General features: G+C 38.0%; 1 protein-coding gene across 1 annotated transcript; it reads left to right on the top strand.

Moving 5' to 3' along the window:
* Positions 1 to 1,958: 1,958 nt before the first annotated feature.
* TSPAN3 (tetraspanin 3) lies at positions 1,959 to 12,962 on the top strand (the record flags this gene model as incomplete). Its single annotated transcript, XM_010148401.1, has 6 exons — positions 1,959 to 2,150; positions 3,162 to 3,236; positions 5,565 to 5,666; positions 6,771 to 6,923; positions 7,206 to 7,289; positions 12,004 to 12,962. Coding segments are annotated over 6 exons (699 nt in total), but the record flags the coding sequence as incomplete, so codon positions are not given.
* Between the last annotated feature and the right edge of the window lie 1,761 nt (positions 12,963 to 14,723).

The raw sequence follows: 14,723 nt of genomic DNA, 5'->3' as shown, positions 1-14,723 counted from the left end.
AGGTAGATCTGGAGAGTTTGTAGCCTTGAATACCTCCGTGCACTGTGAAAGGTGAAAGCTGACTCTGTGAAGCAGGTATGGGCTTAAGAGCCTGCACTATGCCAGCCTGAAGATGGGAGGCGGGGGAGTTTGCTCACGCTTAAGAACCCTGTATTTTAAATATGCTTTCCTATATTGCTTTGATGGTTATCATTGCATGTATCACTGTGTCATTAGGTCTTGGAGTTTTCTTTCCAGTCCTTTACATACTTGTTCAGCTCTTAATAACTACTTAGAGGCCTGTGCCAAAGCAGCAGTACCATTTTTTTCTGAACTGTAAGAGGTCTATGTATTTTTAAACTTTTCCTCTGATTAAAAGGGTGTCTAACTGGTCAAGCCTTTTGCAACAAACTGTCTTCATTGACTGTACTTGTCTTGGCAGTCTTTGTAGAGGTTAATTCATCCTAAAATAAGAGTATGCCACTTCAGGTTCAATACTACAAGTTAAATGCAAATAGCTGTAAAAGGATGTGTGAATGCTGAATAACCAGTCATCTCCCTAGTGCTTGCATGTGACCTGGCACAGACTCAGGAGCTGCTGCCATCTCTATTCAGAGCCTTGAGCAGATTAAGTTTGAGAATTCTTCCTTCAAGCCCTGTTTATCAAAGACCTATTTGAACTGTGAGCAGTTTGAATATTTGGCTTTCAAATATGTTCTTTAAATGTACGTGCTCATGCAGATTTTTTGTAGGAAAGAAGGAAGCCACTTAAATGTCACACAACAGAGAAGGACAAAGGGGGTCACAAATGGTTCTGATTCCAGTTTTGTGGTATATTTTCTGTGTCTGATGCCAGCCACAGCTGTTTTTCATCTGCTACCTTGCAATGCACCACATTTCTAACAGGCATTTTAGTTCTTAAAAATGGGGGATGACATCACTGTCCTGTCATTCACATGCTTCATTGCTAGGCAACAGTTAATGTAATCCCATTGTTCGGTGACACTACTTGGAATCTTTGCTTTGTGTACTGAAATTGTGTGTCTGCATTTTGCCATGTTGTACCTCATGTGGCAGGATTTGTGTCGTTGGATTAGCATTTCAACATCTTTTGTGCAAAGGAGGCGATTTTGTAGTAGCTTGTTTGCTTCAGATTTTCTTGTCTGGAGATGTCTTGCTGTTGGTCTTTTGTTAGTGAATGTTCATCTTCACTTTAAATGATTTTTGTGTGTGTTTAATAAAGACTGTTTTGTATAATGATCCTTCTGAGAACATCTCTCAAACTGGAAAGTTCTGTAGTAATTGGGGGTTTATATTTGCTCCTACCTTCTTTGTTGGTCAGAATCAGATTTTCCAGGACTGTGAATGCTTCAGAAAGGCTATTGCTAGCATGTAATCTTTGCCTAGCAGAGGTTAAAGTTTGAAATGTGTATTTATTCTGTTCTAACATGAAATCATAGACAGTAATCAGCAAAATGGAAGAGTAAGTAGTAGGTAAATAATGGCAGATAAAAGAACCAAATATATGTTCTGAAAAGCTGTTTGAATAGCAAGTAACTTTTTGCTTGGATGAGCCAGAATCTTGTTCCCAAAAGTATGGGACAGTTTGTGAATGTTACTGTGGAAAGCTTAGTTCACAGCATGGGAGGAGGTATGTGCAAACATGGAGTAAGATTTTGGTGTTAATAGCATGGCGAACATGATTTCTTTACAATGTACCTCAGACTTCCGTAGTTCAGTCAAAACTCAATCTGCCTAGATTGAATGTAGTTTGAAAACTACTGGCTGGCAACCTCCATTAAAGATTTTCCCAATACATGTATGCGGTAACCTAGCAAAGATTTTTAAAATTTTAAAAATCCCTTAATTTCTGAGAGACTGCTTTATGGTGTTTGATAAAATCATTGTTGCAAAGCAGCCTTTCTGTAAGGAGGGTTTGATATTCAAAGAAACTCACTGTGTTGTTGTGTGTGTTGCAGGCAGCAGCAGGCATACTGTGCTACGTGGGAGCCTATGTGTTCATCACATATGATGACTATGATCACTTCTTTGAAGATGTCTATACACTAATTCCAGCAGTTATTATCATAGCTGTGGGAACACTTCTTTTTATTATTGGACTTATTGGCTGTTGTGCCACGATTAGAGAAAGTCGCTGTGGACTTGCTACGGTAAGTTGCAGGGTTCTTACATGATGGTGTTTGCCTGTTGTATATTTGGCTGCCTTCCCTTTTAATAGGCTTCTAATCTTATTTTATGGCCATGTATGTTTTCCCCTTATATTTTGTTATGAACATATCATTTCAATTCTCTGTTCTGAATAGTGGTGTTAAATTAGCCAGTCCTGGCAGTGGAAGGTGGTTCAGTTCTAAGTTTTTCAGAACTGTGGTTGTCTGATTAAAAAACTGCAAAACCATATGATTAAGTCATAACAGTTTTTAAATCTCAATTGTATCTGTTCTGGTTAAAAAGATGAAATTGGACACAAAGGTGATCCGGGAGCCTTCTTGTTTTTAAGTATCTTGCATTGAGGTTAACTTAGGGTTGTTACGGTGCCTACAAACTTGTTTTATGGCTTGATTTGGACACATTATTTTTAGTATATTATGCCATGTTTTTCAAAGCATTTTTACTGTAATTTCAGTTTGAGAACTGAATAGAAGAGAGGCCGGTATTTAAACAGTCCCCTTGAGGTTTTTTTTGTTGGATGCTGTGTAGACTTGAACACTTTATTTTGAAAGTGGTCTTAAATATACCAAGACAAATGCATAGCTTGCTGTCTCTGTCAGTTGTTAGAGGGTTTAACCTCAAGAAACATTCCCTTAGTCTATCTACTACTCTTAGTGACAGCCTGGGTAGCTTCTTGATGTGACATTCCTGTCTATCTAACAGAAAGAAGATTGAAAGAAACAGTTGATTAAAGCACTCGAATGTGGTGTATTCAGTCCTAATGACCAGCATTTGCCTGGCTGGGCAGCTTCTTATTGGTGAAGCTATGAACACTCAAGTTAGTTGAATGAAGTTAAATCTGGGCTCAGTTGGTAAACTTAATTGCCTGCTATAAACTATCAATCAAAACTTTACCTGGAAAAAATGCTTTTAATAGCACAATCTATATGGAGACTTTAAGGAAGTAATTGGATAAAACTATTCACAAAACCACTCTTGATTGTATTTTACAGTTTGTGATCATCCTGCTCTTGGTTTTTATCACTGAAGTGGTGGTGGTGGTTCTTGGATACATTTACAGAGCAAAGGTAGTAATTTCTCAATTTCAGTAAATGTTTTGTTGTTAACTGTTACTAAAATGCAGAGCTGTGGTCTCTACTGTATTTAATTCTGTAGAACTGTTAATGGGTATTTGTTAATATCCAGATATTTGCACAACTGTGGGTAATGCAGAGTCAAAGCTTGGGGCACGTTAGTCTCTGTTCGGTGACAGCATGGTCTTCAGTTAAGTGGTTTGTGGGAGTTAGTATTTCAAAACTAAATCTTAAATCTTTTGAAATGACAGGTTGGTTTTGTTTGTAAAAATGGCAGTTTTCTACTACCCTGCAGTACCTAGCATCATAAGCTGTTTTCAAGTGCAATGGGAGTGTCAGAAATACCTTAAATTTATTACCAGTGAACTGGGAGGTGAAATCTGCATGGATTTCTGCTTATTTTTGCAGGATAAATAAGGCAGCTCTGTGCTTTGTTAACATTGTTCTGATGTTTCTGACATGGCACGTGTAGATCTGGGGGGGTTTTGTGTTGTCTGGCCTTTTTTTTTTTTTAAGGCACCTGAATCATGTTAGAATTACTTTAGTGTTAACTGTACACACCTCCAAAGAAAACTTTACAAACAAAAGGGAATATTCATACCAGATGTTCATCAAAAATGTTGGTACTAAGTGAGATGTTATAATGTTGTCTGAGTGTCACTGTGCCCCTTGAAGTGTAGATAAAATGACTTATCTTAATCACTTAATTTTCCAACGTCTCGGTAAATCTGTGTATGTGGATCCAGTTCAGACTTCATCTCCTTCAGGACAGTAGGAAGCATGGTTATGTCGTGGTAAACTGACCTGCTGCAGAAGCTGTTGGCACTGATGTCCTTATTGATAGTAAGGCTCTTAGTAAATGGCAGTAGGGTTTAAACAGGCCCTCGGGTGGTTGAGGACTTAGTGGCTTTTTCCCCCCCTGGGTGAAGTAGTTCACTCTATACTTTTCACAAAATCTGCCAGTTAGCTAGACCTAGTGACTTCTGTTTGCCTGGTATGTAATTTGCATGGCTTTCAAGCATAATGTTGCCCTAATTGAACTGTAAGCCAAATGATATACAAGTGAGCACAGAAATAAAGTATTTAAAAACCTGTATGACAAATTAAACAGCTGTTTCATTAAATGAATCGGAGCTGTATATCACATCAGTTACATCATCAAACAGCTGATTTTAAGCTAGTCTGAAACAAGTTGCTTGTACAAGCTAAAGTGACTTTTATTAACACCTGTTGTGACATAGATATATTTGTAAAGATAACCAGCATTCTTCGGAGTGGGGAAATGAAGCTTGTTCTATTGCTGCAGAAAAGTCTTCCCTTCAAGTATTTAAGGGGATGGTGTGTTAGCTAGACATTACTATGGTAACTGACAAGTCTAAAGAATATACGTGCTTAGTTAATGCTCAGCCCAAAGACTACGTTCCTTGCACATAATTCCTGTTGAATGTGATAGAAAAAAAAATCAATTTAGAGCTAATCTTACTATTGTACAGATGCTTAGCTACCCCAAACTTACCATGCATTTGAGTAACAGTTGAGAGTGAAACGTTACTTAAAAGGTTCTGGTAAGATTTCCTGCAAAATGGACTTTATACGATGCTTTTTGAGGGTCAAGTGATGATTCTTGAGTGGCATCCATCTCTAACACATGTACTTGACAGCATGTTTAGCAGCTTGACTTATTTGCAGTAGCTCCATAAGCTATTGCAGTAGCTGTTGCTGTGTACAGTGTGCTGCCATCAGATGTTCCTCAGGAAGTGTGAGGGGGATTGGGACTGAACAGAGAGCTTGGTCACTGTAGGGTAGAACAGGCAGTCAGAAGACCCCATCTTGGAGAATTTACCTGTGTTTCAATCAGAATGGGAAAGGCAGGTGGAATGACTTGCTCATATCCTTGTGGTCACAAAGGGAACACGTTAGCCCAGATGGTTATATTGGTTTTGGTTTGGAACTTTGAATGAGTAGGAGGAAGTGGAAAGACATGCTGTCATGGAGAGCCCTTAACTTCATGGAATGTCTGCCACAGTGTGATAATAAAAGCATTTTCCTTTGAGAGCCATAAGATCTTAGACTACCTAGCTTTGCTGTGTAAGGGAGCTGCTTGGTTTTTTTTTTCTTGTTCGTTAGCTGCAAGCTAGCAACATTTTGCAAGACTCGTTAGAATTTAAGAAGCTGTGCCACCAAAGTATGCTAATTTTGGATGATAGGGAATTGGTTACCTTAGTCTCCTGAATTGCTGTAATTTGAAATGAAATAATTTTACCTAGACCTGTGCTGCTGCTGTTGGTGTGCTAATGCAGATGCTTTCCTAATACTTCACAGGTGGAGGATGAAGTTGATCACAGCATTCGGAAAGTATACAATGGATACAATGGGACAAATCCTGATGCAGCCAGTCGTGCTATTGACTATGTACAGAGGCAGGTGAGACGGAGACACGTGGGGACTTTTATGTCCTTAAAACACATGCTGTGTTGCACTGCTAGTTGTGTAGCGTATCTTCCTCCATTCTGACAAATCTAGGAAGCATCTGATTGACCAATGAATAGCTGAACTTGGTTAGAATTAGTAGAATTACGGCACTGTTGATGGGGAGATGCATTTTGTGTAGTCGGCTGTCTGTGAATCAGTGCTTGGATTCAAATATTTAGTACTTAAGTATTTTTTCAGCAATGGAACATGGTAGAATGTTCTCATATCTGCACAGATTCATTTTGAACATGCGGGGTTAAAACGTAGTCTTAATTCTAGCTGAAAACTAGGGTTGCAGGCTTCTAAATTTGAGGCTAAGAGAACTGATCAGACTTTAGGAAGATTGAGGAGCTTTCATGGTTGGGCAATTGAAGTCATCTGGTATTTACATATTAAATGTCTAATGCATAGAAGTCAGTCATACTACTAATTAATATATTGCTTAAGATCCCTTCCGAGAAGTGAAGGGCAAGAAGTTGGTAAACTGACATTTAGGGCAGTATCTCTGTTTGCGGCTGCACTACACACAAGAAAACTCCAAGGACTGCCATAGAGTATGACCTCTCAGCAAGATGGAACTGTTTATTTTTAATGGGTTCATTCCTGAAGGCTCTCTACATGGCCACATAGGCATGCGACTATATAAAATTAACTTTAGTTCTGCACCACAGTTCTGTGAGAAGAGCAAACACTGGTTCCTGACAGACCTATGTCCAGAAAGCAGAGGTGTTTTTCAAACATCTGTTGTAAGCCAAAAATAAAGCTTTGGTCTTGCCTGGGAGGCATGAGGGTTAAGTGAGTTGTCAGGTGTTCCCCAAGAACTGGAATTTCAAGTCTGCATTTTGTAAGGAGTATCTGAAATTATTTAAGGCTATAGGCCCCTTTAGAGTACACAGTCTATGCCTTGGCTTAAGTAACTGTCAAATAATTGGTGTTAATCAAGTAACAAAGATAGCCTAAACTTAATGTGCTTGTGTTCTTGGTATTACAGTTAGAATTGCTGTCTCATCCCACCTCTGATTCATACATTGACTCTTTACATATGTGTGTTCTCAGCTGCGCTGCTGTGGGATCCATAACTATTCAGACTGGGAGAATACTGTTTGGTTCAAACAAACTAAAAATAACAGTGTACCACTTAGCTGTTGCAAAGCAGCCCTCAGCAATTGTACTGGCAGTTTGACCCGCCCAATGGATCTTTATTCTGAGGTAAGACAGCTGAAGTATTACTTTCTGTAGCTATATGCTTTTGCTGACAGTCACTTAGTTTTCTTTAGTGGGAGCATGAAGTCTTGGGTGTATTTGCTGTAACAGGAAATGCACATGGTTTCTAGAGGGGAAAAAAAATAGCTCTCTTTTTGTGTGATATGTGAAGTAATGACTTTAGTGTTTGGAATATCCTTCTGCCCTGTTTGATGCTTTTGGGGTTTTCCTTTTGGTGTGCCTAAATGTGGTTGCCAGATGGATATATAAGAAGTCTACTTGTTTCAGGGGTGTGAGGCGCTGGTTGTAAAGAAGCTTCAAGAGATCATGATGTATGTCATCTGGGCAGCACTAGCGTTTGCTGCTATTCAGGTAAGAGAACATTCTTTAGCTGTAAACCTTTATCAGATGAAATTCTGAACTGCTGTCCAGGTCATTACAAGTGTGCACAAGATGATGACAACTTCAGCCCCTTCTTGGTTTGGGGGATAAGTGAACATCATTTGAATCTAAACACAGAACTTGTCAACCATACATGGTCTAAAAACTACTGCTGTGTGGATGTATATTCTGTTACATTTGAAGATAGCTAGACAGTCAACAGTACATGCAGTAATCTATTAGAATGTAAATGGTTAATTACTTCTTGAAACCTGATTACCTAAGTAGCACAGAGGTGCTCAGGCATTCAACACTGGAAGAATTTGCATAGTATTTAATTTCCAACTTAAAACCAGAGAGCTCTACCTCATGCCCTTTTAGAGGTGCATCAGTTTAACAATGCTTCATGCATACAAATAATATCAAGACCACCCAGGAGACTGACCAGGGTTTTTGATAGTATACTCGTTGTGTCTGGAATGTTTCTTGGCTTCTGGACTTAAGCAGAAAAACAAAAAGGGTTCTTAAAATTGAGTACAGGCTGTTGCCCACATGAACCTTAATTGTTACAGTTACCCTGGTCATAAAAAGTAGCTGAGGAAACACTCCTGTGTATCTCACTATTTTAGTCTTTTAAAGACTAGGCCTACTTTCAAAACTTAATTGTGTAACTGTAATTTTGAATGCTCATCAATTTGGAAGGCCTAGTACATTCATCACACTATTTTTCAGACTCTGTTAATGTTATAGCCTCTGAGAAACATAGTACATAAGCTGAATACAGAGAGACTCAAAAACGAATTTCGAAGTTATTTGTGCCATGAATGGCATTTGAATTCAGAAAACACTCTACCTGTGAGTCAGGCAGTTTAGGATTTTTTGTTTTCCAGAGCAGCTTTTGAGCTGGATTGTATGTTTGAAGGTAAATAATCTTTTTTGCAAACAGTCTTTTGAAAATACGATTGAACTCAATACTACAAGGATATACTTGTAGGGAACACTGTATACAGTAATATTGAACTGTCAAGAACCAGATTACGTCAGCATGGAACTATAAATTTGGTGATGTCTATGCTCAGTCTTAAGGAAGGTATTTTTTAAATTCCATTCTTCAAAAGCTTAACTGCTAAAGCAATATTTAGTTTACTTCAATACCCAAATATATTTGTGTAGTGTAAATGAAGGCATTTACCACAGACATGGTTACTGTGGCAGATTTTTTTTATGTAGGAAAAATGTATGTTGTGAGGCTGGATGAGCTGAATCCCACCAGGAGGCATTATTCCTAGCTTTAGAGTTTACAGGTTGATTAGCAGGGTTCACCTCAAAATGCAGCACAGTTGTTATCCTCTGGGATTAGGCTGGGATTTCTGACATGTGCTTGCAATGGAAATGTGTCTGCTTGCATCCTTCTGTTATTCCTGGCTCATCAATTCTGAGCAAGCATGTTAGTTGTATCTGTTCTGCAGTGGGTGCTCTTTGATTTGTCTCCACATGTCAGTAATCAAGCTGTGGGCAGAAAGTATGTATTGTATAAACAGTTTGAGAAAATAAGAATATCAGAGAAGTACTTCAGCACTAGCAAAGAACTAGCATTTTGAAATCTTTTTGCTTAAAGTTAAAATGAATACAATAAAGATAAAGAATACAGGGTGTTGGGAGTACAGTTGAAATTTGTCTCGTAATAGTGAGTGGTAATCACTTTTAAGACTATCGAGTCATACTCTCGTATCTTGGCTCCACAGTTCAAATGGCTGTAAATTAACGTATTTTAAGACATTAGTTTTAATCAAGTTGCTACTAAATAGTATTGAAACTTTTCTATTATGTCCTGCAACTTGACATAAGTTGTGACATCCTCTTGTTTGTAATACAGAATTTCAGCATGTACTTAGCCTGATTCTTCGCAAAATAGTCTGTGGGCCAATTATGAAAGGGAGGCAAGAATGTAAACTTGAGCAAATGGCCTGTAACCTAGGTCATGTCCTGTAAATGTAGAGCAAGAATTGTTTTTATTACCTTTTGGTGAATTTTACCTTACCTATACTCACTGCGTAGTCCTCTCTGAACAGATTGTTTCATACATTATGCAATAAGGTTGTCTTTAAGTTCATTACTCCTAATGCTTGCCTTCAGTGGTTTCTTTAAAATTATAAGACTGAGAAAAGGAGAACTTCTGCAAGGCTTGGAATTTGTGGAAAGCTTAGTCTTTTCTGCAGAGAAGTAATTTTTGGCCTGTTCATGTTTCAGTTACCATGGGGATCTTTCGATGCACAGTAATTCCCTGGTCTCAGTTGCAGTGCAGTAGAACTGCTGCTTGATTAGCTGCAGAGTTCTTTGTTGAAGCTATCTTTGGTAGTTAGTGATCATGTACAAGATACTGGGCTTGGCATATATATATATATAGATAGCCAGTGATGAGTCTTTTTGTACCAAAAAAAAAAAAGCCAGTGGGTTTGGTGTAAGCATATTGAATTTAGGTACTGCTAGCAGACAGATGTAAAAAAAAAAACCCCACCACTGAACCCACACATGCACCAAGAACCCAAACAAGTAAGCCCAAACCTGACTGTGGGGTATGTGTCTGAACTTTTTTCTGAAAGCTGAAGAAGAGGGGGATGCATGGATTCTTCCTCAACACAGACTTCTAAAATTGTTTTGTTCAGTATTAAGTAGAAACTGAAGACAAACAGAATAAGATGCCTTAGTAAGTTTTAGAGGTGCTAGCCTATTTAAAAAAAAAAATTACATACTAAATTTCTGCAGGCAAAGTTGAGATATGGGATTACACTTTGTTTACAGTAAATTCTAGGAATATGCTCACTGGCCTCCTAAAGGAGATAAACAGTTTAAGTGGTAAATAAAGTTGATTATAAGAGTTCTTATTACAGTACCTGATTGTTTCAGATTTTACATTGCTCTATAAATTAAATGTTTTCAGTGAGTTATTGACCAGGATTATCTTTGTGTAAATAACTGTAGATGTGATGGAACAACTTGTATTTATTTGAAATACATGAATAATTTATAGCAAATGACTACAGGAGGTGTTTTTCTGCAGCATGCTCTTAATTTTATCCTTGTTTTGAACAGCAAAAACGATTTAGGTTTTGTCCTTGCAGGCTGCAAGCCTTCTTCAGAGTTCTGTAGCCACAGGGAACTACCATAAACTCTCCATCTCAAGTTTAACTTAATTTTGTTTAATTGTGGATAGTACCTCCTCACTTGGAGGGGCTCTGTTCATGAAGAGTCTGCCATGTAACTCTGGTTTTCTTTTACTCTGACATGAATATAACATGTATTTAGGAATTAATCTGTGAACTGGAACCACCCAAGTGCTGATGAAAAGTGAAGAACGGTGCTGGTTCTACCAACAGGCTGAAGTGACATATTCTGTGGTGTTCTCCATTTGCCTTTTTTGAACCTCAGCTAGTTTCTGCTGTAGATCCAAAGCAGATAATGCACTCCAAACAAAATGTTATTTATCTCTACAATTTCTTTCTTTCCACAAAATTAAAAGCCTATGCCAGAATTTCATCATGGCTCTTTACAGTCACTTCTTATTTAGACTTAGGATTTATATAACACACTCTCTTCAGACTTTGAGCAGACCATGTTGCATGTGCCATCAGTTTGCTTTAAAACTTGACACATGATGTTAGCATCAGACTTTATTAAAAAAAGTGACTTAATCTCTTTTTGTCCCAGTGCTGTGCTTTCACTTGATTTTTGCTCTACCAATGAATAAGCTTTTATACTTAGTTATCTGCTCACTCATATCATTCTTGTTTGCTTTATCTTCAAGGTTTGGGTTGTTTGGTTTTTTTGTTCGGAAACTTAGTTACCTTCTGGGTGATGCTTTATAATCCAGAGCTATGTCAGAAACCTTTTGAAATATTTAAATCTAAGTAAACTTCTGTGCATATGACCAAACTGGTACACTCTCTTATTTTACTAGAAGCAACTCCAGGCCATAGAACACAACGCTATTGCTGATTATTTTTTTTGTAGGTACAGTCTTATTCTACCTTCAGTTAACTTGCAACATCTGTAAAAAAACATCATGCCCTATGTCCCTGATGACATTCATCTGTTTCAAGTCTTGTAAATGTGTACTGGGTCATCAGACCCTAAATTCCTGGCACACTTGCCAGCACAGTCATGGTACTGTGAATTTTAACAGCAGGAAAACTTACATTGTTCACTTTTAGACATTGATCTTAAGCTCTCTAATACAATGTGTCAACAGAAATAGAGCATTTAAAAGACTTCAGTGATGAAGTAGGTTCATAAAGTTTTGCTCTTTCTCATCACAGCAATTACAGACTAGTGCATTCGAATTTCGCTTTGATTCTTTTCATACCAGATACAGTATTTAAAAATCTGTACCTTTTAATAAAACAAAAACTTAGTAATTTCTTCCATCTGAATTATGGAGGCAGAATAAAAGTGGGTGACCAAAACCAAACTACTTTTGCTAAAGATGTCCACAACAGTCTTGCAGGAAGATAAGGCTGGAGTTTGTGGCCCTTCCTTTTTGCAGTAAGAAATGAAAGTTTTTCAAGAACAGTGTATTTGTTGCCATTACTTTGTGGACAGTTACAGCCTTGCAAAGCATGCTGACAACTTCTGTGCTGTGGTTAAATCTCTTCAAGTACCTTCTTTGTACTCAGTTTGTTTTCTGTTCTGTTTTTTTTCTCCATAGCTTCTGGGCATGTTGTGTGCCTGTATAGTACTATGTAGGAGGAGTCGGGATCCTGCCTACGAACTTCTCATCACTGGTGGAACCTATGCCTAGAAGAGAATGTGAATGTGCGGTTCAATCTTATCTCACTTACGTGGAAGGTGAATAGGCCAGTTCTGCTGTGAAAGCTGTCTTGCCCTGAGCTTAGTCAAAGCACACCTTTCACAGATGAGAACAGCCCTACTGTACACTGGTGATGGGCAAAACAACTCAGCTTTACACACACCCATATAATTACCTGTGAGTTTTGCTGTTTTAGCCAGCTATTCATGTATCTAAATGTTTTAGTATACTAGTGAACTTTCTAATTTCAGAACCATTTGCAAGTTAAGTGTGATTTGGTTGATACGAAAGTCAAAGGATGTGTGCCTACTTTGGTAGATTACCTCTAAGCATTAACTGGCTGAGTTTTGCATATAGAGAGAGGATTTCTTAAACCTTCACTACATGGGACTTCTCTGGCCAAAGTTGTACAAAGGAAGCCAGCTGTATTTAGCTCAAGAAAAAAGTATTTTAATCTTGCCCCTCACCAGTGTCACTTTTTAAAAAACACGTAAGTGAAGTCAGTACACTTTATATATAAATGGAAAAAAAAAAGTTGACTAACCAAAACTTTAGGATCATGTGACTGCAGTTTTGACTTTCAGAGATCAAATCTTTCAAACATTAGTGGTTTAAAATACAAGCTGGCTTTTCAGGAGTATGATGTATGCACTACTGTTCTATAACGAAATATTTCATTTTTCTATGAAGAGCGGATTTATGTGTTTTTTATGTGTTGAGTGAACTGTTAGACTGTAGATCTTAAATTGGATTGGAAACAATGTAGCTGTGTAGAGTAGCAAAGTAGGATGTGAAAGTGATCTCAAATGTAAATAGTAAACCTGATGAAATAAATCTCTGTATATCCTCCCTATAAATGTGTTGTTTCTGTTTAAGATTCCCGTGTATTTGTTCACATGGAGTCCTGGTGGGCTAGAAGGATAAGATTTAGTATGAAAGCACCAGTTTTAGGCGGCTTTGCTTCAATAGTTCTGAATTTAAGGTTTGGTGGAAACTTGTGTTGTTTGTTGTCTTTATTTGAAGCAATACTGGAAAAACACAGCACAACAAACTTGGTTGAATTCGGTGGAAAGATAACATCTTGAATATAATTAAGGAAGAGTCTGTCTCCTCTCAACAGCAGGGGATGAATAGCCATACTACAACTGCTGTGTATTAATTATGCGTTAGTGTGTCTTATGTTGTTCAGATGCTTAGTTACTGCTTTGCTTTCCATGGCTTCAGTTGCCTTGTTCTTTGCAGAAACCAGAACTGTTCAGAATTTCTACCAGTTGCTGATGTGCTTTTATCATGCAAAGTAGATGTGCTCAGCCAAACTTGACAACATAATATTCGCAAATACCCAAAGAACACCACTTAGGAAAAGATAATGCTAATATGCTTAGTCTGTTGTTAAAGCCAAATATGTCTTGGGGAAGGGGAGTTAAGTTTCCTCAAGTTGTTGCACTGCTGTAGAAGCATACTTCTGGAATTCTGTATTTCTAAAGGTGAGTTTCAGATTATATGTCCCAGGCGTTAGATTTTCTTAGTACTGTATGTGGCTTACCCTGAGGAATTCTCTTGGGACCCTGGCATTAGATTTTATGGCTGTGGTAGCAAGCCTGCTTACAGAATCTGCTATCAGAAGCATTGGTAAATTTAAATGTTATCTGTATGTTGTATGCATATTGTAGATACGCTTGGTAAGATCCTACACTAATAAGGACAAGATGACCCTGGCTTGTAAGAATCAGAACACGTGAGGTTTTAAAACAGACCCGTGCTGCACAGAACAAAGCTAAGAATGCTTCAGAAAGTAGTCTCTTACTAGCAGCAAAGCAGAAATAAGCTCTGCAGTCAAGTTTGAACATACCTCTTTGAGGATAATTGTGAAGAGATGACAGTGCATGTACTTGTTCATCTTGCTGAAGATGTGGATTTGAAGTAGAGACAACTTGATGGTATAGCCCCAAGTACTTGCTTGTAGATCAGGGAAGTCTGTTTCCTTTAGAAAATGCATAGAATTCATGCTGGAATTTGGAAACCTATTCTACATCTACTCAGTAAGTATTTTACAGCTTTTTGGCACGAAACAATTCAAACAAAATCCAACCAAACTCTTAACTGTTGTGAATTAGTTTGTTTCTAGGAACCTGTGGTGGTCTTGAATGATCTGTCAGTAGTCTTGGATGTGTGGCTGGAGTTAATGTGGTGTTTGAAATCAAACAAAACAAATACACATGCACAAAAAAACCCCAAAACTACAATAAACACAACTTGCAAGAGTCTAATACACTGCATTTTGTATGACTCGCTGAAGTTGGGAACAAGGGGTATCTCCATTGTAGTCAGATGTGAAAATAGCTGTAGTATGAGCTGATTAGTTTTACTTCCTAGTGTCTTTGAATGATCCTGTGCTGTAAATGTGCTTGGGTTGCCCTGTGCTAATTACTGCAGTGAGACTCATACTCAAATAAGGATGCATACACAAGTTCTCACATAGGGATTGAGGTAATACTGATTACTGCCACCACACCTTTTGTTATCACTTCCTGTTACGTAGACTTAGGACTTCTGAAGGTCATGAGAAGCCAGATAGCCTAAATATCTTCCTGGTTCAGTACAGTTTAGCCTGGTTA

This window comes from Eurypyga helias, unplaced genomic scaffold (assembly GCF_000690775.1).
Source record: "Eurypyga helias isolate BGI_N326 unplaced genomic scaffold, ASM69077v1 scaffold53, whole genome shotgun sequence".
Classification (NCBI taxonomy): Eukaryota; Metazoa; Chordata; class Aves; order Eurypygiformes; family Eurypygidae; genus Eurypyga; species Eurypyga helias.
This window is presented reverse-complemented; position numbering and strand designations above follow the sequence as displayed.